Source organism: Oryctolagus cuniculus, chromosome X (assembly GCF_051225735.1).
Source record: "Oryctolagus cuniculus isolate XC-2025 breed Fujian yellow rabbit chromosome X, ASM5122573v1, whole genome shotgun sequence".
Classification (NCBI taxonomy): domain Eukaryota; kingdom Metazoa; phylum Chordata; class Mammalia; order Lagomorpha; family Leporidae; genus Oryctolagus; species Oryctolagus cuniculus.
Genome location: NC_142888.1, coordinates 42,913,969 through 42,941,218, shown reverse-complemented (window position 1 = coordinate 42,941,218; position 27,250 = coordinate 42,913,969). Strand labels below are relative to the sequence as shown.

The following is a 27,250-nucleotide window of genomic DNA, read 5'->3' as shown; positions in this document are numbered from 1 at the left end:
GTGGGGCATCTAGGATTGAATCAGTACCCTGATACAGCATGCAAGTGTCACAAGCAGTGGCTTAACCCACTGAGCCACAACACTGGCCCCAAGTCTATAGATTTTGTATGGCTGTTTCTTTGTCTGAGGACTTAAAAAGAGGGCCTTAGTTGGTATAGCTCTTTAGGGTTGGCTTTATTTGTAAGCTATCCCTGGGCTTATTCAATGAAATGGGGGCTTCATATGTTCTGAGGCTGAACTTCAACTAAAATATCCCACATAATAATGGGTGGTGTCATTGTCAATGCAGGAATCTTCTTTGAGAACAATACCCTTGTTATTGAGAGAGCCAAGAAAGATGATGAGGGACTATATCTCTGCAAAGCTACCAATGAGTTGGGAGAAACCAGCACTTCAGCCCTTATCACCGTGGAGGGTAAGTTGGAAATTACTGGCTACATTGGTAATTAGTAATGGATTTTGATTATAATCAGAACTCAAAATTTAAAAAAAAGGAAAGGAGAAATGAAAAAGAAAAAAAGATGTTTGGCATTGTGGGTACACTGTGAGAGAACAGTGAAGATGGTAAACATGGGTACACACAAAGGCACTGTCTTTTATCCCTTGTGTGGCAGTGGACAACACATAGCCCTACTTTCTATGGGAGAGTATGTGGAGTAATATGCTTTGGAAAACTCAAGTTCAGAACATCATACTTGTGAACTTGATGGCATTTTGGGAAATTCATTAGGCATTTCTGGGTCTTATATTTCTCATATATGAAAGGAAAATAATGCCATCTACTCTGGCTATCTCTTACACGTGATACAAATGATGGCAATGATGTTGCAATGCTTTCCTAAATATAAATATAGAGCATTAGAACTTTAGAACTCTTTTATTGTAAAAAGCCCAAAGTGAGTAAAACACTTTTAGATATTTATAGAAATGTTTTTAACTCCAACTCTTGTGCTACTATGATGAGTATTTAACTGTTAAGGACAAAATTGCACGTGTTTAAAGAAATGTTACTGATTTGAGTAATCATGTTGGCATCCAAAAAGCTATTTTCCCATCCATCTATGATATTCCAAGGCATAGCAAACAAACAATATAATCTGGTTTAACAATCAGGTCTCTCAGTTGTTTGAGATGATGTACAGATGTATTCACCAGAAGAAATGCGAAATTAATGTTAATACAGATGATTAAAATTAAAAATATGCCATATAATGTGTTAATTACTTCCTATGGTCGCATTTAACCCTCTTTACAACTCTTTGTGGTAGATATTTTATTATTCACATTTTAGATGGGGAAATTGAGCCACAGAGAGATTAATGACTTTCCCAAGGTCACTCAAATGGTTAATGGTAGTATTTGAATTCAGGTAGTGTAAGGTTCTAGCCCACACAAATCATGGAGTTGTCCTTGAGAACTATCTAATGAAGCAGAGAATAACTGTAAATGTCTAATTTTTGCTTTCTTTCTTAAATAGTTCAAACACAAATAGACATATCCATATATAATGTAAGTCTTCAGCTTATTCTTTTTTTAAATATTTATTTATTCATTTGAAAGTCAGAGTTACACAGAGAGAAAAGGAGGCCGAGAGAGAGGTCTTCCATTCGCTCGTTCACTCCCAAATGGCAGAAACGGCCAGAGCTGGGCCGATCCAAAACCAGGAGCCAGGAACTTCTTCCAGGTCTCCCACGTGGGTGCAGGGGCCCAAGAACTTGGGTCATCTTCCACTGATTTCCCAGGCCATAGCAGAGAGCTGGATCAGAAGTGGAGCAGCACGGACCCGAACTGGCACCCATATGGGATACCGGTACTGCAGGTGGCGGTTTCACCAGCTACACCACAGCGCCGTCCCCAAGCTTATTCTTTTGAGACATCTAGTTCAATTATCTAGGGATCCTTTTCTCTAACCCACACTCCATAGAAATTTCGTACACACACACACAGCCAGAAAGATGTAGCTTGAAGATGTTAGTCCTTTAGAAACAACAAGGAATTTGTAAAACATATTAAATTTCTCAGGCTTCCTTTCTTTGCATTGAACTAATTTTTCATTTAGTTAGTTCAGTATTCAACTCTTTTGTAGGCTCTGAAGAGAAATCCAACATTGAAGTCATCATTATTGTTTGCACTGGCCTTGCAGCTACGCTTTTCTGGCTTCTTCTAACCCTAGTAATTCGAAAACTCCGAAAGGTAAGGAGAGAAGTTACCTTAGAGCCTTATGGATCACTCATGTGCGGTTTAGACAGCTTTGAGGCTAAAATTGGTATCTTTTGTCTCAATCTCTTGCGAGATGGTACTGATTATCTAGGCAACAAAGTGTGTACAAGCTGTCTCTCTTGCTCTCTGTCTCCCTCTTTCTGTCTCTCTCTCTCTCTGTGACTAAAATGTTCAGGAGTTTTTACTGTGTGCCACCTAAAATATTGGGAGCTAATACAGGAACATGTTTGTCCCCTCAGATTTTATCTCCTACTTTTATTTAGTGCAACTAATACTGTCAAGTATCACTGTTAGGTAACTGTAATGTAATAGCTATGTGAATGCTTAATATTCATAATTAAAATTATATAGCTATTTAAGTGCCATAACTGCTAATATGATTTAATTTACTTTAAAAATATTTGTTTATGTATCAGTAATTCTATATTGTCAAGACTGAACTGTTAGGAAAATTTATCAACTTCAGCATGACCTCTGTTTGCTGAGCAGTGCTGCAGGTCCGTGGTGAGAAGAGATCAAGCCTGATGTTCCTACTGAAATATGTCAACTAGACTCCTGGACTGAGTTGATAGATAGCTGTGGTACATATTCCAGGGCTGTCATGGGACTCAAAAATGTCCTGGTAGTTTAGCTACTAGGGACAGATTTATTAAAATTAGTTATTCCTAACTGCATGTGATGCACTGATACTTTTATTCCATTTAAAAAGTGCTGGTTATCAGTTTTTCTATTTTGCAATCAACTGATTTAACTCATAGTTTGAAAAGCACTGCAGTAAATGTTTCTAAAAGTCCTTTCAACTAGTTATGAAGTCCTAGAATTCCATTTTCAGTTTTACCAGCACCGTTAATTAAAGATACTATTCTTTTTTTTAATTTCTTTTTTTTTATTTTTGCATTTTTTAACTTTTATTTAATGAATATAAATTAAGATACTATTCTTTCTTCAATGAGTGGTCTATGCTGTTCTATGTAAAACCAGATTTCTGTCTATATGTAAATTAATTTCTGGGCTCTCTACTCTGTTTCATTGATCTTTGTGCTGGTTTTTATGCCAGTATCATGCTGTTTCCATTACTATTATAATATGCCTTGAAGTCAGGTATTATGATGCCTCCTGCTTGATTTTTTTTAACCTCAGGATCACTTTCACTATTCTGGGTCATTTGTGTGAAGTCCAGGACTTCTGGTGTAGTGATCCAGAGATCCAGTCTGCTTTGCAGACCTGGGGTTTGGGGCCATGCCAGTTTGTCTGGTCCTGGAGTTTACTTGGGAAAGCTGTCTGAGACTTAGCTTGTTATCTCAAAGTTGAGTGCTCACTTCCCTCTGCTTCTGCCATGCTCAGGGTATCTACACTGGGTTCTAGACCAGAACAGTGGTATACTTGGGGGTTAGGGTGGGATGATGACATTAATGTAAAACTGTCATTCCTATACTCTTCAATATGTGTTTTTCATTTCTGTGCTGGGCTACAGTTCATATATTCTCACATCTGGTTTTCTTAGCTCATGCAAAGGCCTTTGTTTACATTTAAAGTTGTTTAAATTGATAATTCTACCAGCTATGAGGAATCTTAGTTTCTAATCTGGCTGTTGTTGTCTCCTTGAGGCAAGTCCGATTGAGCATGTCCCAAATTGTACATCTCCTCCCTCTCTAATTCCCACTCTTATATTTAACAGGGATCACTTTTCAGTTAAAATTTAAACACCAAAGAATAATTATGTGTTAATTACAGGGTTCAACCAATAGTGCTAGAACAAAAAAAATACTAAAAGGGATAAAGTATTATATTGTACATCAACAGTCAGGAGAAGGGCTGTTCAAGTCACTGTTTCTAATAGTGTCCATTTCACTTCAACAGGTTTCCCCTTTGCTGCTCAGTTAGTTGTCGCTGATCAGGGAGAACATATGATATTTGTCCCTTTGGGACTCGCTTAATTCACTCAGCATAATGTTTTCCAGGTTCCTCCATCTTGTTACAAATGACCGGGTTTCATTGTTTTTGACTGCTGTATAGTATTCTATAGAGTACATGTCCCATAATTTCTTTATCCAGCCTACTGGTGATGGGCATTTGGGTTGGTTCCAGGTCTTAGCTATTGTGAATTGAGCTGCAATAAACATTAATGTGCAGACAACATTTTTGTTTGCCAATTTCATTTCCTTTGGGTAAATTCCAAGGAGTGGGATAGCTGGGTTGTATGGTAGGGTTATATTCAGGTTTCTGAGGCATCTCCAGACTGACTTCCATAGTGGCTTAACCAGTTTGCATTCCCACCAACAGTGGGTTAGTGTCCCTTTTTCCCCACATCCTCGTCAGCATCTACTGTTGGTAGATTTCTGAATGTGAGCCATTCTAACGGGGGTGAGGTGAATCCTCATTGTGGTTTTGATTTGCATTTCCTGATTGCTAGTGATCTTGAACATTTTTCATGTGTCTGTTGGCCATTTGGATTTCCTCTTTTGAAAAATGTCTATTGAGGTCCTTGGCCCATCTCTTAAGTGGGTTGTTTGTTTGGATGTTGTGGAGTTTCTTGATCTCTTTGTGAATTCTGGTTATTAATCCTTTATCTGTTGCATAGTTTGCAAATATTTTTTCCCGTTCTGTTGGTTGCCTCTTCACTTTCCTGACTGTTTCTTTTGAAGTACAGAAACTTCTCAATTCGATGCAATCCCAATAGTTGATTTTGGCTTTGACTGCCTGTGCTTCAGGGGTCTTTTCCAAGAAGTCTTTGCCGGTACCTATATCTTGCAGATTTTCTCCAATGTTCTCTAGTAATTTGATGGTGTCGGGTCATAGATTTAAGCCTTTAATCCACGTTGAGTGAATTTTTGTGTAAGGTGAAAGGTAGGGGTCTTGCTTCATGCATCTGCACGTGGAAATCCAATTTTCCCAGCACCATTTATTGAATAGACTGTCCTTACTCCTGGGATTGGTTTTGGATCCTTGATCAAATATAAGTTGGCTGTAGATGTTTGGATTGATTTCTGGTGTTTCAATTCTGTTCCATTGGTCTATCCATCTGTTTCTATACCAGTACCATGCTGTTTTGATAACAACTGCCCTGTAGTATGTCCTGAAATCTGGTATTGTGATGCCTCCGGCTTTGTTTTTGTTGTACAAGATTGCTTTAGCTATTCGAGGTCTCCTGTGTTTCCATATGAATTTCAGCACCATTTTTTCCAGATCTGAGAAGAAGGTCTTCAGTATTTTGATTGGTATTGCATTGAATCTATAAATTGCTTTTGGGAGAATGGACATTTTGATGATATTGATTCTTCCAATCCATGAGCATGGAAGATTTTTCCATTTTTTTGGTATCCTCTTCTATTTGTTTCTTTAAGGTTTTGTAATTTTCATCATAGAGATCTTTAACGTCGTTGGTTAAGTTTATTCCAAGGTATTTGATTGTTTTTGTAGCTTTTGTGAATGGGATTGATCTTAGAAGTTCTTTCTCAGCCATGGCATTGTCTGTGTATACAAAGGCTGTTAATTTTTGTGCATTGATTTTATATCCTACTACTGTGCCAAACTCTTCTATGAGTTCCAATAGTCTCTTAGTAGAGTTCTTTGGATCCCCGAAGTAAAGAATCATATCATCTGCAAAGAGGGATCGTTTGAGTTCTTCCTTCCCAATTTGTATTCCTTTAATTTCTTTTTCTTGCCTAATATCTCTGGCTAGAACTTCCAGAACTATATTGAATAGCAGTGGTGAGAGTGGGCATCCCTGTCTGGTAGCAGATCTCAGTGGAAATGCTTCCAACTTTTCCCCTTTCAAAAGGATGTTGGCCATAGGTTTTTCATAAATTGCTTTGATTTTTTTGAGGAATGTTCCTTCCATACTCAGTTTGCTTAGAGTTTTCATCATGAAAGGGTGTTGTATTTTATCAAATGCTTTCTCTGTGTCTATTGAGATAATCATATGGTTTTTCTTCTGCAGTGTGTTAATGTGGTGTATCACATTGATTGTTTTGCACACATTGAACCATCCCTGCATACCAGGGATAAATCTCACTTGGTCTGGGTGGATGATCTTTCTGATGTGTTGTTGCATTCTAATGGCCAGAATTTTATTGAGGATTTTTGCGTCTGTGTTCATCAGGGATATTGGTCTGTAGTTCTCTTTCAGTGCTGTATCCTTCTCTGGCTTAGGAATTAAGGTGATGCTGGCTTCATAGAAAGAATTTGGGAGGATTCCCTCTTCTTCGATTGTTCTGAATAGTTTGAGAAGAATTGGAGTTAGTTCTTCTTTAAATGTCTGGTAGAATTGAGCAGTGAATCCATCTGGTCCTGGGCTTTTCTTTGTTGGGAGGGCCTTTATTACTGTTTCAATTTCTGTTTCAGTTATGGGTCTGTTTAGGTTTTCTATGTCTTCCTGGTTCAATTTCGGTAGATTGCATGCGTCCAGGAATCTCTCCATTTGTCATAGGTTTCCCTGTTTGCTGGCATACAAGTCCTTGTAGTAATTTCTGATGATTCTTTTCATTTCTGTGGTGTCTGTTGTTATGTTTCCTTTTTCATCTCTGAAATTATTGATTTGGGTCTTTTCTCTTCTTTTTTTAGTCAGCTGAGCCAATGGGGTGTCAAATTTGTTTATTTTTTCAAAAAACCATCTCTTTGCTTGGCTGATTTTTTTAATTTTTTTTATTCAATCCTGTTGATTTCTTCTGTGGTTTTAATTATTTCTCTTCTCCTACTAGATTTGGGTCTGGTTTGCTGCAGATTTTCTAGATCCTTGAGATGAATTGAAAGCACATCTATTTGGAACCCTTCCAATTTCTTGATGTGGGCACCTGTTGATATAAACTTTCCTCTTAATACTGCTTTTGCTGTATCCCATAAGTTTTTGTATGTGTTGCTTTTATCCTAATTTACTTCCAGAAAATTTTTGATTTCTCTTTTAATTTCTTCTATGACCATTGTTCATTCAGGAGCATGTTGTTCAATCTCCATGTGTTTGGATATACTCTAGGGATTCCTTAGTTGCTACTTTCGAACTTCATTCCTTTATGGTCTGAGAAGCTGCATCGTATGATTCTAATTCTTTTTAATTTGCTGAGACTTGCTTTATGGCCTAGTATATGGTCAATCCTAGAGAAGGTTCCATGTACTGCTGAGAAGAATATAAATGCTTTATGTGTAGGAGCAAAGTTCTGCAAAGTTTTAATTCATTTAAAGATTCATTTATTTATTTGAAAGGCAGAGTTACAGAGAGACAGGGGCAGGAAGAGAGAGAAGTCTCCCATTTCACTGGTTCATTTCCCAAATGACTGCAATGGCAGGAGATCATCCATGGTGATGCCAGAATCCAAAAGCTTCTTCCGGGTTTCCCACATTGGTACAAGGACCCAGGGACTTCAGCCATCTTCCCCTACCTTCCCAGGCCATAGCAGAGAGCTGGACGTGAAGTGGAGCAGCCAGTACTCGAACCAGTGCCCATATGGGATGCTGGAACCACAGGCAGCATCTTTACCTGCAGTTTCAGAGTGCTGCCCCTATTTATTAATTTTTTGAAAAACTTATTTAATTTATACAAGTTTCATGTATTTAAAATATAAAGATTTAGGAACATAGTGATACTTCATTCCCTGTTGGCTATACTCCTCTCCCATTTACACTCTTAATTTTTATAAAGATCTACTTTCAGTTTACTTAATAATAATTAACTTTAACCCTAAACTAAGTAAAAAGTTCAACCAATAGTATGCAGGAAAAAACACTGTTCCTCAACAGAAGAGACAAGGGCTGTAAACAATCATTGAATCTCAAAATGTACATTTCACTGTAACACATTACATTTTAGGTATTCTATTAGTTACCTCAGATCAAGGAAAACATATATTTGTTTTATGGGAGAACTGCCTATTTCACCAAGTAATGGTTTCTAGTTGCACCAAGTTTGTTGGGCAAAAGACAGGATTTCATTTTATTTTATAGCTGAGTAGTACTCCATAAAGTATATATGCCATAATTTCTTCATCCAGTCTTCATTTGATGGACATCTGGATTGATTCAATATCTCAGCTACTGTGAATTGAGCTGAAATTAACATGGGGGTATACAGATACCTCTTTCATGTGATGATTTATTGTGGTTTGGGTAAATTCCATAGAGTGGGATCCCAGATCATATGGTAAGTCATTTTTCGATTTCTGAGGTATCTCCATAATGTCTTCTACAGTAGCTGGACAAGTTTACATTCCCACCCACAGTGGATTAGTGTATGTTTTCAGCAATATTTTCACCAGCACGTATTGTTTATTGCTTTACATATTAAGGACATTCTAATTGGGGTGAGGTGAAACCTTTTCATGGTGTTGATTTGCATTTCCCTGATGGCTAGTGTTTTGTGAAGTGTCTGTTGGCTATTTGAATTTCCTGTCTTCAAAAATGCCTGTTGAAGTCCTTTGCCCATTTCTTAACTAGATTGTTTGTTTTGTTGTTGTTGACTTTCTTGAACTCTTTAGAGGTTCTGGATATTAACCCTTTATCAATTGCACAGCTTGTAACTATTTTCTCCCATTCTGTCAATTGCCTTGTTTCTTTGCTGAGTGTTTCTTTTAATGTTCAGAAGATTTTCAGCTTCATGTAATCCCATTTGTCAATTTTGATATGATTTCCTGTGCTTTCGGATTCTTTTCCAAGAAGTTTTTGCCTATGCAAATGTCTTGCGGAGTGTCCCCAATGTTCTCTAGTAATTTGAGGGTATTGGATTACAGATTTCGTTCTTTGATCCATTTTTAGTGGATTTTGTGCAAAGGGTAAGGTAGGAGGACTTGTTTCATACTCCTGCACATGGATAGCTAGTTTTCCCTGAACCAATTATGGAAGTGACTGTTCTTATTCCAGGGATTAATTTTTGCTCATTTGTCAGATAAGTTGGTTGTAGATGCATGGATTGATTTCTGGAGATTCTATCCTGTTTCATTAGTCTACATGTTTGTTTTATGCCATTGTAACTGCCCTGTATTATTAATTTTTTTAAAAGATTTATTTATGTGAAAGATAGAGTTACACAGAGAGAGAAAGAGAGGCAGAGAAAGAGAGAGAGGTCTTCCATCTGCTGGTTCTCTCCCCACTTGGCTGCAACAGCTGGAGCTGCGGCAATGCAAACCAGGAGCTAGGAGCTTCCTCCAGGTCTCCTAAGCAGGTGCAGGGGCCCAAGGACTTGAACCATCTTCTACTGCTGTTCCAGGCCACAGCAGAGAGCTGGATCAGAAGTGGAGCAGCTGGGTCTCAAACCAGCGCCCATATGGGCTGCTGGCATTGCAGGCAGTGGCTTAATGTGCTATGCCAAGGTGCATGCTCTTCTAGTATTTCTTGAATATGGTATTGTGATGCCTCCCAGTTTGTTTTTGTTGTAAAAGATTGTTTTAGCTAGTCGAGGTCTCTTGTTTTTCTGTATGAATTTTAGCATTTTTTTTTCTAGATCTGAGAAGAATGCTGTTGTGTTTTGATTGGGATCACATTGAACCTGTGAATTCCTTTCATTAGAATTAACATTTTGAGGCCGGCGCCGTGGCTCACTAGGCTAATCCTCCGCCTAGCGGAGCCGGCACACCGGGTTCTAGTCCCGGTTGGGGCGCCGGATTCTGTCCCGGTTGCCCCTCTTCCAGGCCAGCTCTCTGCTGTGGCCAGGGAGTGCAGTGGAAGATGGCCCAGGTGCTTGGGCCCTGCACCCCATGGGAGACCAGGAAAAGCACCTGGCTCCTGTCTCCTGCCATTGGATCAGCGCGGTGCGCCGGGCGCAGTGCGCCGGCTGCGGCAGCCATTGGAGCGTGAACCAACGGCAAAAGGAAGACCTTTCTCTCTGTCTCTCTCTCTCACTGTCCACTCTGCCTGTCAAAAAAATAAAAAAATAAATAAAAAAAGAATTAACATTTTGATGATTCTTCCAATCCATGAACATGGAAGCTTTTTCCATTTTTAAATGTCTTCTGCTATAGCTTTCTTTAATGTTTTGTAATTTTCATTGTAGAGATTGTTGAAATCCTTTGTTAAATTTATTCCAAGTTATTTAATTCTTTTTTTCAACTATTAGGAATGCGATTGATCTTAGAAGTTCTTTCTCAGCCATGCCTTTGTGTGTGTATACGAAGGCTACTGATTTTTGTGTCTTAATCTTATATCCTGCCATTTTATCATACTCTTTTATGAGTTCCAGTACTCTCTCAGTGGGGAATTTTGGATTCCATATTTATAGAATCATGCCACCTGCAAATAGGGATAATTTTTTATCCTCCTTTCCAATTGATATCCCTTTGATTTCTTGTTCTTGACTAATGCATCTGTCCAAACCTTCCAGGATAATATTGAATAGCATTGGGGAGAGTGAGTATTCTTGCCCGGTTCTGGATATTAGTGGGAATGCTTCCAAATTTTCTCCATTTTTTAAGATGTTGACTGTGTGTTTGTCATAAATTTCCTTGATTGTGTTGAGGAATGCTATTCTATACACAATTGGCTTAAGGTTTTCATTATGAATGGATGTTGTATTTGATCAAATGCTTTTTCAGCATCTATTGAGATAATCATATAGGTTGTGCCCTTCAGTTTGTTAATGTGATGCATCACCTTCATTCATAAATGAGAGCTATTCAGAGTACAGTATTCTTGGTTGACACATTTTTCTCTTTAGGCTTGGACTGTGTCTCTCCATTCTCTCCTAGTCTGAAGTGTTTCTGATGAGAAGTCAGCTCCGATTCTAATTGGAAATCCTCTAAAACTAATCTGGCATTTTTTCATGTACATTTTAGAATCTTTTTGGTTTATTTTTGAAAGTTTGACTACAATGTGTTTTTGTGACGATCTTTCCTGGTCATGTCTATTAGAAGTTCTATGTGCTTCCTTTATTTAGGTGTCCTGTCTTTCACCAGATTGGTGATAGGTATTTCACTAAATAGGTGTTCTACTCTATTCTTTCTTTTCATAAAGTCAGGAATGCCTATGACCCATAGTTGGGTTATTTAATAATATCGCATAAATTTTGAATAGTGTTTTTAATTTCCATAAATTCTTCTTTTTTGGTTTGACTGTAAAATTACCAAAGATTTGTCATCTAGCTCATATATTCTTTCTTCTGCTTCACCAAGCTGGTTGTTAAGGGTTTCCACTACATTTTGTATTTGATCATTTGCATTCTTCATTTCTAATAATTCATTTTGGTTTATCTTTAAAATTTTGGTTTTATAGGAAATTTTTTCACTTATGTAATGTATGGATTTATTTACTTCATGGATTTGCTTCTGTTTCCTCCTGGGTAATCCTATGATTATTCTTGAATTCATTTTCTGGCATTTAATTTAATCTCTTCATCATCGCATTCTTTTTTTTTTTTTTTTTTTTTTTAATTTTTTATTTATTTTTTATTTTTTTTAACTTTTATATAATGAATATAAATTTCCAAAGTACGATTTATGGATTACAATGGCTTCCCCCCCATACTGTCCCTCCCACCCACAACCCTCCCCTTTCCCACTCCCTCTCCCCTTCCATTCACATCAAGATTCATTTTCGATTATCTTAATATACAGAAGATCAGCTTAGTATACATTAAGTAAGGCTTTCAACAGTTTGCTCCCACACAGAAACATAAAGTGAAAAATAATAGATGATTTTTTTTTAATGATGATGAAATCAGATCAGACCTATTGTCATGTTTAATCCCAGTGAGAGTCAAGTTGGGAGTTGATAGTTTCTTTTCTTTTCTTTTTTTTTTTTTTTTTTTTTTTTTTTTTACAGAGGATCAGTTTAGTATGCATTAAGTAAAGATTTCAACAGTTTGCACCCCCATAGAAACACAAAGTGAAATATATTATTTGAGTACTCATTATAGCATTAAATCTCAATGCACAGCACATTAAGGACAGAGATCCTACATGAGGAGTAAGTGCACAGTGACTCCTGTTGTTGACTTTACCAATTGACACTCCTGTCTATGGCATCAGTAATCTCCCTATGCTCCAGTCATGAGTTTCTAAGGCTATGGAAGCCCCTTGAGTTCTCCGACTCTTATCTTGTTTAGACAAGGTCATAGTCAAAGTGGAGGTTCTCTCCTCCCTTCAGAGAAAGGTACCTCCTTCTTTGAAGACCTGTTCTTTCCACTGAGATCTCACTCACAGAGATCTTTTGCCAGAGTGTCTTGGCTTTCCATGCCTGAAATACTCTCATGGGCTTTTCAGCCAGATCCGAGTGCCTTTAGGGCTGATTCTGAGGCCAGAGTGCTATTTAGGGCATCTGCCATTCTATGAGTCTGCTGAGTATCTCACTTCCCATGTTGGATCACTCTCCCCTTTATTTATTCTATCGGTTAGTGTTAGCAGGTACTAGACTTGCTTATGTGCTCCCTTTGACTCTTAGTCCTTTCATTATGATCAATTGCGAACTGAAATTGATCACTTGGACTAGTGAGATGGCATTGGTACATGCCACCTTGATGGGATTAAATTGGAATCCCCTGGTATGTTTCTAACTCTACCATTTGGGGCAAGTCAGCTTGAGCATGTCCCAAATTATATATCTCTTCCCTCTCTTATTCCTACTCTTATGTTTAACAGGGATCACAATTCAGTTAAATTTCAACACTTAAGAATAACTGTGTATTAATTACAGAATTAAATCAGTCATATTAAGTAGAACAGACAAAAAAACTACTAAGAGGGATAATGTATTAAGTTGTTCATTAACAGTCAGGGCTATGCTGATCAAGTCACCGTTTCCCATAGTGTCCCTTTCACTTCAACAAGTTTCCTTTTTGGTGTTCAGTCAGTTGTCACCGATCAGGGAGAACATATGGTATTTGTCCCTTTGGGACTGGCTTATTTCACTCAGCATGATGTGTTCCAGATTCCTCCATTTTGTTGCAAATGACTGGATTTCGTTGTTTCTTACTGCAGTATAGTATTCTAAAGAGTACATATCCCATAATTTCTTTATCCAGTCTACCGTTGATGGGCATTTAGGTTGGTTCCAGGTCTTAGCTATTGTGAATTGTGCTGCAATAAACATTAGGCTGCAGACCGCTTTTTTGTTTGCCAATTTAAATTCCTTTGGGTAAATTCCAAGGAGTGGGATGGCTGGGTCGAACGGTAGGGTTATCTTCAGGTTTCTGAGGCATCTCCAGACTGACTTCCATAGTGGCTTGACCAGTTTGCATTCCCACCAACAGTGGGTTAGTGTCCCTTTTTCCCCACATCCTCGCCAGCATCTGTTGTTGGTAGATTTCTGAATGTGAGCCATTCTAACCGGGGTGAGGTGGAACCTCATTGTGGTTTTGATTTGCATTTCTCTGATTGCTAATGACCTTGAACATTTTTTCATGTGCCTGTTGGCCATTTGGATTTCCTCTTTTGAAAAATGTCTATTGAGGTCCTTGGCCCATCTCTTAATTGGGTTGTTGGTTTTGTTTTTGTGGAGTTTCTTGATCTCTTTGTAGATTCTGGTTATTAACCCTTTATCTGTTGCATAGTTTGCAAATATTTTTTCCCATTCTGACGGTTGTCTCTTCACTCTCCTGACTGTTTCTTTTGCAGTACAGAAACTTCTCAATTTGATGCAATCCCAATAGTTAATTTTGGCTTTGACTGTCTGTGCCTCCCGGGTCTTTTCCAGAAACTCTTTGCCTGTGCCAATATCTTGAAGGGTTTCTCCAATGTTCTCTAGTAACTTGATGGTGTCAGGTCGTAGATTTAGGTCTTTAATCCATGTTGAGTGGATTTTTGTGTAAGGTGTAAGGTAGGGGTCTTGCTTCATGATTCTGCACGTGGAAATCCAATTTTCCCAGCACCATTTATTGAATAGACTGTCCTTGCTCAAGGAATTAGTTTTAGATCCTTGATCAAATATAAGTTGGCTGTAGATGTTTGGGTTGATTTCTGGTGTTTCAATTCTGTTCCATTGGTCTATCCATCTGTTTCTGTACCAGTACCATGCTGTTTTGATTACAACTGCCCTGTAGTATGTCCTGAAATCTGGTATTGTGATGCCTCCGGCTTTGTTTTTGTTGTACAAGATTGCTTTAGCTATTCGGGTCTCTTGTGCCTCCATATAAATTTCAGCACCAATTTTTCCAGATCTGAGAAGAAGGTCTTCGGTATCTTGATTGGTATTGCATTGAATCTATAAATTGCTTTTGGGAGAATGGACATTTTGATGATATTGATTCTTCCAATCCATGAGCATGGAAGATTTTTCCATTTCTTGGTATCCTCTTCTATTTCTTTCTTTAAGGTTTTGTAATTTTCATCGTAGAGATCTTTAACGTCCTTGGTTAAGTTTATTCCAAGGTATTTGATTGTTTTTGTAGCTATTGTGAATGGGATTGATCTTAGAAGTTCTTCCTCAGCCATGGCATTGTCTGTGTATACAAAGGCTGTTGATTTTTGTGCATTGATTTTATACCCTGCTACTTTGCCAAACTCTTCTATGAGTTCCAATAGTCTCTTGGTAGAGTTCTTTGGGTCCCCTAAATAAAGAATCATGTCATCTGCAAAGAGGGATAGTTTGAGTTCTTCCTTCCCAATTTGTATCCCTTTAATTTCTTTTTCTTGCCTAATAGCTCTGGCTAGAACCTCCAGAACTATATTGAATAGCAGTGGTGAGAGTGGACATCCCTGTCTGGTCCCAGATCTCAGTGGAAATGCTTCCAACTTTTCCCCATTCAATAGGATGTTGGCTGTGGGTTTTTCATAGATTGCTTTGATTGTATTGAGGAATGTTCCTTCCAAACCCAGTTTGCTTAGAGTTTTCATCATGAACGGGTGTTGTATTTTATCAAATGCTTTCTCGGCATCTATTGAGAGAATCATATGGTTTTTCTTCTGCAGTCTGTTAATGTGGTGTATCACATTGATTGTCTTGCGCACATTAAACCATCCCTGCATACCAGGGATAAATCCCACTTGGTCTGGGTGGATGATCTTTCTGATGTGTTGTTGCATTCTATTGGCGAGAATTTTATTGAGGATTTTTGCATCTATGTTCATCAGGGATATTGGTCTGTAATTCTCTTTCAGTGCTGTATCTTTTCCCGGCTTAGGAATTAAGGTGATGCTGGCTTCATAGAAAGAATTTGGGAGGATTCCCTCTTCTTCAATTGTTCTGAATAGTTTGAGAAGAATTGGAGTTAGTTCTTCTTTAAATGTCTGGTAGAATTCAGCAGTGAATCCATCTGGTCCTGGGCTTTTCTTTGTTGGGAGGGCCTTTATTACTGTTTCAATTTCTGTCTCAGTTATGGGTCTGTTTAGGTTTTCGATGTCTTCCTGGTTCAATTTAGGTAGGTTGCATGTGTCCAGGAATCTATCCATTTCTGATAGGTTTCCCTGTTTGCTGGCATACAAGTCCTTGTAGTAATTTCTGATGATTCTTTTTATTTCTGTGGTGTCTGTTGTTACATTTCCTTTTTCATCTCTGATTTTATTGATTTGGGTCTTTTCTCTTCTTTTTTTAGTTAGTTGGGCCAATGGGGTGTCAATTTTGTTTATTTTTTCAAAAAACCAGCTCCTCGTTTGGCTGATTTTTTGTAATGTTTTTCTTGATTCAATCCTGTTGATTTCTTCTCTGATTTTAATTATTTCTCTTCTCCTACTAGATTTGGGTCTGGTTTGCTGTAGGTTTTCTAGATCCTTGAGGTGAATAGAAAGCTCATCTATTTGGTGCCTTTCCAATTTCTTGATGTAGGCACCTATTGATATAAACTTTCCTCTTAACACTGCTTTTGCTGCGTCCCATAAGTTTTGGTATGTTGTGCTGTTATCCTCATTTACTTCCAGAAAGTTTTTGATTTCTCTTTTGATTTCTTCTATGACCCATTGTTCATTCAGGAGCATGTTGTTCAATCTCCATGTGTTTGCGTATGCTCTAGGGATTCCTGAGTTGTTCATTTCCAACTTCATTCCTTTATGGTCTGAGAAGCTGCATGGTATGATTCTAATTCTTTTGAATTTGCTGAGACTTGCTTTATGGCCTAGTATGTGGTCAATCCTAGAGAAGGTTCCATGTACTGCTGAGAAGAATGTATAATCTTTAGCTGTAGGATTGAAAGTTCTGTATATATCTGTTAGATCCATTTGGGCTATAGTGTCGTTTAAATCTACTGTATCCTTGTTGATCTTCTGTCCTATTGATCTGTCTATTTCTGAGAGTGGAGTATTGAAGTCCCCCAGTACTATTGTATTGGGGTCTAAGTCTCCCTTTAAGTCCGTTAACAAATCTTTTAGATAAACCGGTGCCCTGTAGTTAGGTGCATATACATTGATAATTGTTATATCTTCCTGTTGAATTGATCCCTTAATCATTATGTAGTGTCCCTCTTTGTCTCTCTTAATGGTTTTTGTGGTAAAGTTTATGGTGTCTGATATTAAGATGGCTACGCCTGCTCTTTTTTCATTTCTGTTGGCATGGTATATCTTTTTCCAGCCTTTCACTTTCAGTCTGTATGGATCTTTGTTGGAAAGATGTGTTTCTTGTAGGCAGCAAATAGATGGGTTTTGTTTTTTAACCCAATCAGCCAAACGGTGTCTTTTAACTGGACAGTTCAGGCCATTCACGTTCAATGTGACTAATGATAAGTGGTAACTTTGCCCTGCCATTTGCCAAAGATAAGTTCTAATATATGCTTTGAATTCCCTGTGATCTTTTGCTGTGAGCTTTCCTTCCTTGGTTTCCTTCCTTTACCTTCTTTCATATTGATGACCGTGTTTCTTTGTTTCTGTGTGTAACACATCTTTAAGCATCTTTTGCAGGGCTGGACGAGTGGCAACAAATTCTTTCAATTTCTGTTTGTTATGAAAAGTCTTTATTTCACCTTCATTCACAAATGATAGCTTTGCAGGATATAATATTCTGGGCTGGCAGTTGTTCTCTCTTAGTACCTGGGCTATATCTTGCCATTCCCTCCTAGCTTGTAGAGTTTCTGATGAGAAGTCAGCTGTGAGTCTGATTGGAGATCCTCTGAGAGTAATCTGACGTTTCTCTCTTGCACATTTTAGGATCTTTTCTTTATGTTTCACTGTGGAGAGTTTAATTACAACGTGCCGTGGTGAGGGTCTCTTTTGGTCGTGTTTATTAGGGGTTCTGTGAGCTTCCTGTACTAGGATTTCTCTGTCCTTCTCCCAACCTGGGAAATTTTCTGCTAATATCTCACTAAAAAGGCCTTCTAATCCTTTCTCCCTCTCCATGCCTTCAGGAACTCCTAGAACCCGAATGTTGGGTTTTTTAATAGTATCCTGAAGATTCCCGACAATATGTTTTAGATTCCTAATTTCCTCTTCCTTTCTTTGGTCTGACTGTATCCTTTCCTGTTCTCTGTCTTCTAAGTCCGATATTCTCTCTTCTGCTTCACCCATTCTGTTTGTAAGGCTCTCTATTGTGTTTTTCATTTGATCTATTGAATTCTTCACTTCAGTCACTATCCCAGTTTCCTGTTGTACTAGTTGTTTCGTTTCATTTTGATTCCTCCTTAATATTTCATTTTCACGAGAGAGATTTTCTATCTTGTCCATTAAGGATTTCTGTAGTTCAAGAATTTGTTTTTGAGAACTTCTTAATGTTCTTATCAATTTTTTGAGATCTGCTTCTTGCATTTCTTCTATGTCATCATCCTCATAATCTTGAATTGGGGTGTCTTTTTCATTTGAGGGCTTCATGGTGACTTCCTTGTTTTTATTACCTTGGTTTTTGCGTTTGTTATTTGTCATATTGGAGATATTTGGTTTCTTCACTGTGGTGCTTTTTCTTGTTATACTATGACTCTAGATTAAGTGGACTATCTGTTTTTGATGGAGCCTTAGGGCTTGAGATGGGTGTGGCCTGAGAGCTCTGTTTGGTGTGCCAAAGGTGACACTCCCAGGTTAGGCGTGGTAAACCTCTCTCTCTGTCTCTCTCTCTCTCTCTTTTTTTTTTGATTCAACAGGGAAGTTATTCTGCACAGCTGAACAAAGTTGGAGGTAGTTAGCAGGCAAATGATATACCCACAGGAGCCAGAGATCAGAAGCTCTTTCCCAAGGACCACACAGGGAATCTGTTCGGCCCTTAGAGTGCGCTCAAATTCTCCTTCAGTCTCCCACTGGGTTGCCAAAGTTACGGAATTGTAGCGTCTCTGGAGAGTGCTCACGTGAATTCCGTGAGTTCTCTCCCCCACCGTCTCTTTTTTCACAGTCTCAGTTCAGTAGCACCATAAATTTACTAAGTCCTAATCTCCTGTTAATTCGCCCCACCCAGAGTCAGGTTTTACTGCTAGGCTCAGGGCCGGTGCAGACCTGAGGTCGCTCTGCTTATGACGTATGTCCAAGATGGCGCCTGCTCTTTGTCTTGCTCGCCCTTGAGAGGTGAGCGGAGAGAGAGAAACCCGTGTCCATACCAGTCACCTTTTTTTTTTTTTTTTCCCTCTCTCTCTCTTCCAGTTAGCTTGGTGAAGTCCCCCCCGCCCCGGGGGTCGTTCCCTCTAGTCTCCTCTCTCCGCTTGCCTGCCGGTGTCTCGGGTTATTGAGGTTCGGCTCACCTCGCGTTCCAGCGCTGGTGTGTTGAGTCTGCCGCTGACGTCCCGAACTGTGGGCTCCCACGCTCTCCACGCAGGTCTGCTCCCCTTCCAGCGCCGATGTGTGGACTCGGAGCCCTGGACTTCCCAAGTCTCCCCGCTGTTGCACTCCCCTTCGAGCACTTGCGCGCAGCTCCGTCCCTCGGCTCGGCTTCCGCGGCTCAGTCCTGCGGCTCGGTCCTGTGGTTCGGCTTTCGCGCGGTGGGCGACCTTGTTCTCCCAGTAGGTCCTCCGATTCACGCCCACTGGATCCAGAAGAGTTTTGTCTGCAATATTTTCCTGGTTCTTTTTTCTGAGGCTACCGTAACTCCCCTTTTATTAAACTAAATTTTCCCGGACTATCGGTGCGCGCCCTCACTATTCCGCCATCTTGGCTCCGCCCCTCCATCATCGCATTCTAATATTGATGTTGTGTTCCTTTGGGGGATCATAATGTTTTCCTTATTTGTTTCTTGAATTTCTGTGTTCATTTTTAGGGATCTGTGGAGATACTTGTAATTTTTATCCTTTGATGGCTTTTATCTTTGAACTGTGCCTCTGTAACTTAGTACAATGTCTGCACTTTTAGTAAATACCAAGTGGTAGAGGATTGGATTAAGATGTATAGTAGGGAGGAAGCTTGCTGCTCCAGTCTAGGAGAAGATAGTTTAAAAAAAGTGGAGAGAGTGCAGTCTCAGGGAATAGTTAAGAAGAAAACAGCAGAGGAAACTCTACATATCAGAGGAACACAGTGGACCTACATGCAGGGCAAAAACACTCATATTACTCTCATGATTATGCCAGATCACATCCCATGAAACTCTTAGGTTTTCTTTCTTTCTTTTTTTTAATCTTTCTGTTCTTCAAACTGTATTATCTGAATTTTCCTATCTTCTAGTTTCCTGATTCTCTCTTTTGGCTGTTGCAACCTGTTGTTGCATCCCTATAATGAATTTTTTATTTCTATTTTTGTACTTCTTAACTTTGAAATACCTACCTTTCTGGTTTCTTTTTGCCCTTTGAAAGTATTAAGACAGTTGAATCTTTTGTCTGGTAAGACCAAACACAAGTCCAACCTTGAGTTATTCAAGGATAGATTTTATGAATTTATTTCCTGTAAATGATTAATATTATCTTGTATTTTTGCTTGCTTCATCTTTAAAATGAAAACTGGACAATTTAAATATTATAATTTGGTTATTCTGGAATTCCAACTATCCCTCATCTCTTAGGTTTGTAGTTTATATTTGTGATGGATTCTTGTTATTTTTTAGTGACTTTAATTTTTCTAAGTTATTTTCATTTTATTTGAAAGGCAGAGAAAGAGAAAAAGAGAGGTCTTCCGTCTACTGGTTTGCTCCCCAAATGCCCACAACAACCAAAAATGGGCTAGGCTGAAGCCAAGAGCCCAATACTTAATCTGCATCTCCCACATGATTGGTAGTGCCACAAATAGTTGGGCCAGCATCTTCTGCTCCCGGGTGTGCATACTCCTAACACTGAATGTAGTCATTCCAAGTGCTGACTCAATCACAGTGTGAAGTGACAGTCTCTAGTTTAGTTACTTTTTAAATCTATTTTTGTAAAATCTGTAGTCTTTGTCATTTGTGACTACTGATTGTTCTCCTTTAACCTTCTGGTCACCTGATATTTGAACATTTACCTTGTATATCTGGAACTAACTCAAAGGAGAAAAAGAAAAAGTACTCTTCCAGTCTTTGTAGATTGGCCCTCTATTGAGGCACTCCTTTAATACTTAACCATATTGTATATAACTCTCCCTTAGCCTTTCCTTCATACTTACGTGGTTTCTGAAGTTCAGCCTGAAGTGAAAATTTAGTTTCTCCCCAGGCCTTTCCTGAGCATATATTCTAACTTGTATTCTCATAACTTGTTTCGTATTCCAGTATATATAGTAACTTTCAAAAGCCCTTATTTCTTATGTATTTTCTTGCTAGATCTCCTTCTTCCATATTTCTAAGTCTTTTATTTGTCCCAAGTTCTCTCTCTCTCTCTCTCTCTCTCTTTCTCTCTCTCAGTGTGTGTGTGTGTGTGTGTGTGTGTCTTTTGGCAAATACCTTTACCTATAAATTCTTTTGGTAAAGCTGCTGGTGAATTAATTATGTCCTTGGGTACGCTCCAAATTGGATGAAACATTTGTGCTACTCCCTGAGGAAACTGCCAAATAGTTTCTGACCTACAACCATAATTTTCCATGAATAAGGTCTGTATTGATCCTTCTGGAAATAGCAACCTGCAGAAAGGTGTTGTGGCTACTGTCATGGTTATTGATAATGATATGGGTTGTTGAGGATGAGAGGCAGGCTTACTCAAAATCAGATTTTTCTTTTTCAGCAAGTCTTCTCTTGGTCACCGTAAATTTCTGAATAGATTCTAGGGTTTTTCAAAAGTTGATTTTGACCATTTTGCCACTTTATTAATTGCTTTTAGGGAGGAAGATAACTTAGAGTTTCCTACCCTCCCATTTTCATTGACATCAGTTTCTGTTATTGATTTTTTTAAGTTCACATTTTTAAAAGTGTATTTATTTACTTGAGAGTTAGAGTTACAAAGAGGAGAGACAGGGGGAAAGATCTTCCATCTGCTGATTTACTCATCAAATGACTGCAACAGCCAGAGCTGGGCCTATCCAAAGCCAGGAGCCAGGATTTTCCTCAGGGTCTCTAATGCAGATGCAGGGGCCCAAGCACCTGGGCCTGCTTCCACTGGTTTCCTAGCTCTAGCAAGGAGCTAGATTGGAGGAGGAGCAGTTAGGATATGAACTGGCACCTATATAGTATTCTGGTGCTGCAAGTGGATGCTTAGCTTATTACACCATAGCACTGGATGCTGTTATTGATTCATAGTAACTCTTTATGACTATTGACCATTATTTGTTGAGTTGGTTATATTTATTTTAATTTTGTTCATGTGGTGTTCTTTATTGTATTTATTCTCTTGACTTTTCTTTCTCGCTTTATGAGCCATACTTCAAAGTAAAATGGGAAACTCCAGAGGTCTTATAGTGTATTAGAAAATCAAGGAAGTATAGTATATTTTTCTCTTTCCCTTCTGCAGCCCAATGTGTCAGAAATCAAAACTGGCTACCTATCTATCATCATGGATCCTGAAGAGATGCCCCTTGATCAACAGTGTGACAGGCTGCCCTATGATGACAGTAAATGGGAATTCCCCAGGGATCGATTACGGCTTGGTGAGCACCAGTATCTATCATACCACCCTTCCACTCTTGCTTTCACTATGGAATTGAAAATCACCCCAGAAAAGGTACAAGAAAAAGCTATTAGGATGCCCTTGGGGTATTAAGTGCTGTTTGGTCCCATTCATGTAGGACCTAGATAATAAGAGATGTGTTTCTAAGATGGTGATAGGAAGGTGAACACAACTATAAGTTAGTAGAACAAAATAGTATTGTGCACATAGCATGAAAATTGGAGTTTTTTGGGCAACTTTAGATAAAGCCATTCAATTAATATCCATGAACTCCATTTTTTAACTATAAAAGAAGATATTTATATGGATATATGTTCTATTTGCACTCCATGGTTATTTTCAGAATCTTGTGAGATAACATTTGGAAGTGGATTTTACAAATTTAAAATATAAAACAAATAGAAGGAATAGTTTACTATGGGATTTCTTTGACAAAGATGGCTTAAGCTATAGGGGCCAGAGTTCTTTCCATCATAAGCTAATGAATGTCCCCAGGGGCATATTCAGAATTTTAATAACTAATGTGCTTATTAGTGGAATATATGACTAAAAGTCTTAACTTACAACTACTCAAAAACTGTAATACATTTACTTAAGGAACTGATGTATATCTATAGACCAGAATAGATCTTTCCTAACCCAGATAGTTCCTTTTCTTGATAGTTAAAATGGGCTAACCTTTCATTCAGGTATTCCTCCCATACTTACTGGGTGCCTTCCATGAACTAAACATGATTCTAGGTTCTAGGATACAAGGGCAAACAAGATAGCCTTCAATGAGCTTACTTTCTAGTCAGAGTGATTGATAATAAATAAATATATGCTCTAATACTATGTTATTTAGAGATAAGTATCATGAAGGAAAATGGCATATTATGTGGGATGATGATGAAAGCTCTGCTTGAGTATGTCTTAGATTTAGTGTTCTGTTATCCATAATGAGAAATCATATGTTCACTTTTTTTCTGGGATCTTTCCTTATTTCTAATTTGCAGTTCTTATTCCCTCAGGCAAAATCCTGGGTCATGGTGCCTTTGGCAAAGTGGTAGAAGCTTGTGCCTTTGGCATTGACAGAGCTTCAACCTGTAAAACAGTGGCAGTGAAAATGCTAAAAGGTAATGTCTCTAGTTCTTTGGAGGACATTGAGGAATATCTTCAGGATTTCTTGGGGACTGATGGAAAACTGAACTGCAAAATACATGAGTTTGCTATGGTAGAAGAGGTAGCTACAATCAACTTATATTGTCTAATCCATGAATTCATGGAAACATTGTCCATCCATGGAGGCTTAAGACTATCATGGAAACATGTATGAAAACTTATTTATCCTCTTTTTGTGTCTGGCACCCTAAATATAGAAATAAAGACCTGAGGTTTTAGTTGTTGGCAAGACCAATAGTATCCGGTTAACCATGGTATCTGGCCATTAGAATTCTTACATATTCTTCTATTATATCAGTAGAAATAGATGCTATAGAATATTATTGCGTAGTATATGAACTGAATTCTGCAGTGTTCCAGTCTTAAATAAAACTTGTATGTTTAAACATTCTAATCCATCCTATCCATGCCCTTAATTCTGCACAGAATAATACTTAAAACAACCTAGGCAATTCTTCTAGGAAGTGACTCAGAAAAAGTTTATCACAAATAAGTAGATATCTAAGAGTATCCATTTCAGAATAAGGAAGTGGAAACATTATTGAGGATGACAGTACATAGAGCTCAGAGTACAGGAAGGTCATGCATGTGAAAGTATTATTTATTGTTTACAATACCATTTGGAAAGTACAATAAATAGACAGCTTAGTGGTTATTTTCTGGAACTTTTTTCCAGGATTCTTTTAACAGTAAACAGAATTTCCTATACTGCCCCTGCCTCTCCTAAGGGCAAAAAAAAAAAAAAATCCTATTGTGCAATTACTGTGTTTATTTAAAGCAGACAGTGCAACTTCCAATGAATGCAAGGCTTTGATGTCAGAGCTGAAGATTCTCATTCACATTGGTCACCACCTCAATGTGGTCAACTTGCTGGGTGCCTGCACTAAGCCTGGAGGTAAGAAGTCTTTCATACCTGACCCAGAACTGATATCTAGTGAACATAGCATCAGATACAATGTCAGACCTGATTTAAAGTGACCTTCCTGTACTTCATGTAAAGTTCTTTTAGCTTATAGACTTGCCACAGTGTACAGGATCCCCAGAGCCTATGTTCTCTATCCCATACGCCAAGCAAAACTGTGCTATGTATGAACATGTTAGGGCTATGTATAATATTCTTGCTAGCTGAATACCTATGGGATCTTGGACACATCAGTTAAATGGAACACATTTGGATGCCAAGAAGATACAGCAATTTATTCATGGCAAAAAAACAATGAAAGCCTCTTAAGTCACGCATCTTAGCTTCAGTAGTATTTACTACCATAACCTGATGAAGGGGTCTCACCCATTTACTCAAAACATTTCTTCATCCCCTCTCCATTTACGGATTTGAAATATTTCTCTGCATTACATCTATTTTTCCTTTATTACATTGGTGCTGCACTTTTTCCTTTCATTTAATATTACTTTAAACATTTTATATTGAGAGTACCTCGTGATTCTATGAGAGTCGTTAAATTGGGACTTGGACTGGGTTGATAGAGAGCAGTGCTGCTGAATTACACAAATGAATGAAACATGCTTTGATTTACATATGGACTGTGGTGTGGGCAAGCATAAGGCTATGGGAAACCTGTAGACAGACTTCACCCTTGTAGTAACACTATTAGAGGCATATAATAAGCAAGAAAGTGGTTTTAGATGTGGGATAACACTGTGGAAGGTGGAAACAGTTACCTTAATTAGGAAATGATGGAACTATCCAGCTAGTTGGGCACCCCTTTGCCTTCATCATTGAACTGTTAGCTGCTTCTGGTCAGGTGCTCTGTGTTTCTGACTCTTGTATCTTCTATATTATACACCTCAGGGACCACCACAGGTAAACTCCGTAGGTTTATTAACCTTGTTTTCCACATTTGCCATCTTCCTTCTCCTCCCTCACCACCCAGCCAGTTGTTTCTGGGATCTATCACTACTGTATCAGCCCAAGAAATTAATCATTGGATTTACAACTAGAGATGATTTGTGAGATTTTGGGAGTTCCCTGGTCAACAGGTTACCAGGACAAGGGGAGACCAAGAGTTGGCTACCCTTAACCATTATTCACTAAAACATGACTGTTGGAATTACTTTTGGAAGGTCCTTTGATGGTCATTGTAGAATTCTGCAGATATGGAAACCTGGCCAATTTTCTGAGAGGGAAGAGAGGAGACTTTGTTGCTTCCAAGGTAGGTTCTCTCAACTGAAACCCAAACCCGAACCCAAGTTTTGATCTTTTTTATATTTTCTAACGGTAAACAGAGAGAAGGTTGGGGGGAATTATAGGCTATAAAACTACTGGTTAGAGGTAGTAGACTGTGCATTTATGTATGCAATAGTGATTTGAAATCTATGAACTCTAAAGTCATATTCAATCCTGAAGTTTCACTGAAGTATGACTCAGCATTCTGACATTTACTTAAATGCTAATTTTGTTTTGTGTAATCCTTAGTTTAAGCTCTGATATCTAGAGTGGCTAGCTAGCCCAAGATGTCATCATGCCCTTAGTCTTCCACAGCCATGAGCTTTAGCCCTCTGTTTTCATCTGGAGATCTCAGTTAAGGCTTTTGGATGGAATGAAAATGCCGCCACTGTCCTTATCTTCCTGGAGGAAAGTAATTTTTCTCTACTTTTTAAATTAGTGGAAAACATTGCATCAGGGTTTTGCTTTATTTTGAAAATTATCTGACACTACTGAGTCATGAATTAGGAAAATAATTTCTAGTATCTCATTGTTTGACTTGAAGCTCTGAACTTAGCTAAAAATTCATTATTTTCAGCCACAAGTTCTTCTTAACCCTAATTTTAGCAAAACAAAAGGTGTTAATGATACTTTTACAACAGAAGGTGTCTCTATCTTATGATCTCTGTTCCATTTTTGAGTAGTATAAAGTTCATGAATATGGCAATTTGATAGTCTTTGGGATACCACATGCCTGACTGTAGGAAGACCTGCTGAATTATGGGACAAGGTGACTTTCTACAATGGTCAGGTCTTGGTATTTTTACAGTCACCAGGAATGAATCAGTTGACATTATGGTATAAGGAAGGGAGTTCTAGATTGGTAGCTATCACTCAGATTTCTCACAAAATATGTGACACATACATCTCCCTGGGCCTCAAATTCCAAAATGAAAATATGGAGTTGGATAGGATGGAAAATCTTAAGGGTTCCTCCAAATCTGAGGATATATTTGTACTCTCAGACTCAGCTCAATATAGAAAAGAAGATGAAGACCATTCATGATTCTGACAGTGAACTCTCCCAGCTGTCTAAGCACCGTCTGCAGAGTGTGGCTAGCACGGAAAGTTCCACCAGCTCTGGCTTCATTGAAGACAAGAGCTACAGTGATTCCGATGAGGAGGAAGAAAGCAACCGCCGCCTTCTAGGAAGAGTAGGTATGTATAAGTAGGCCCTGTTTGCATGGCCAAAAGTCAAAGCTACTAAGTGATTGGGTTGGGATAATGAGGCCAGTACTAGCAAGTCTGTGCCTGGGTTGAGCGAGGCCTTCCAGGATATCATGTATCTTTCCCCATAGCTATTGCTACCCAACATTTAGGACTTGGCTCCATGCTCAGTTTACACTTACATTAGTAATCAAAGGTAGTTTATATGGATGATATTCCACACTGGTCTAGAGCTTTACAATTTCCAAAGTACCCTTCCATGAATTCCTTCCTCTGACTTATCATGAGATGATTAGGGATGTTCATCAGCATTTTTATAATGGAGAAAATTAAGACTAAGAATGGGGATAATATAAACAATTAACATACATTGTATTGTATTCAAATTATTTTGCATATATTTAAAATCTTAACAAATGGGAACCAATACATTAATAGTATTCAGGAAGACACTGTGGAGTAGTGAGTCGAACTGCTACTTGTGACACCAGCAACCCACATTGAGTGCCAGCTGCTCAAGTTTAGGTTCAGCTACCTGCTAATAAGCCTTGGAAAGCAGCGGAAGATGTCCCATGTACTTGGGTGCCTGTCACCCATGTGAGAGACCTGGATGGAGTTGCATGTTCCTGGCTTCAACCTGACCAAGTCATGGTTGTTGCAGTTATTTGGGGAATGAACCAATGGGTGGAAGATTCTCTCTCACTCTCTCTTACTCTCTCTCTCTCAGTGTG

At 38.5% G+C, this 27,250-nt stretch overlaps 1 protein-coding gene across 10 annotated transcripts in view; it reads left to right on the top strand.

Annotated features, from left to right (window-relative positions):
• Nucleotides 1-27,250, top strand: part of LOC100358984 (vascular endothelial growth factor receptor kdr-like) — a 299,906-nt gene that overhangs the window by 186,882 nt on the left and 85,774 nt on the right. For 5 of the 10 annotated variants that reach the window (XM_051827734.3, XM_089323750.1, XM_070067438.2 and 2 more), the window contains 7 exons: nt 290-415; nt 2,087-2,193; nt 21,812-21,947; nt 22,978-23,082; nt 23,910-24,023; nt 25,211-25,299; nt 26,318-26,510. In XM_051827734.3, the coding sequence (XP_051683694.3) occupies nt 290-415; nt 2,087-2,193; nt 21,812-21,947; nt 22,978-23,082; nt 23,910-24,023; nt 25,211-25,299; nt 26,318-26,510 (870 nt within the window). Of the gene's footprint in view, nt 1-289; nt 416-2,086; nt 2,194-21,811; nt 21,948-22,977; nt 23,083-23,906; nt 24,024-25,210; nt 25,300-26,317; nt 26,511-27,250 lie in introns of all 10 variants that reach the window. The other 5 variants (XM_089323749.1, XM_051827731.3, XM_051827733.3 and 2 more) reach the window with 1 other exon arrangement.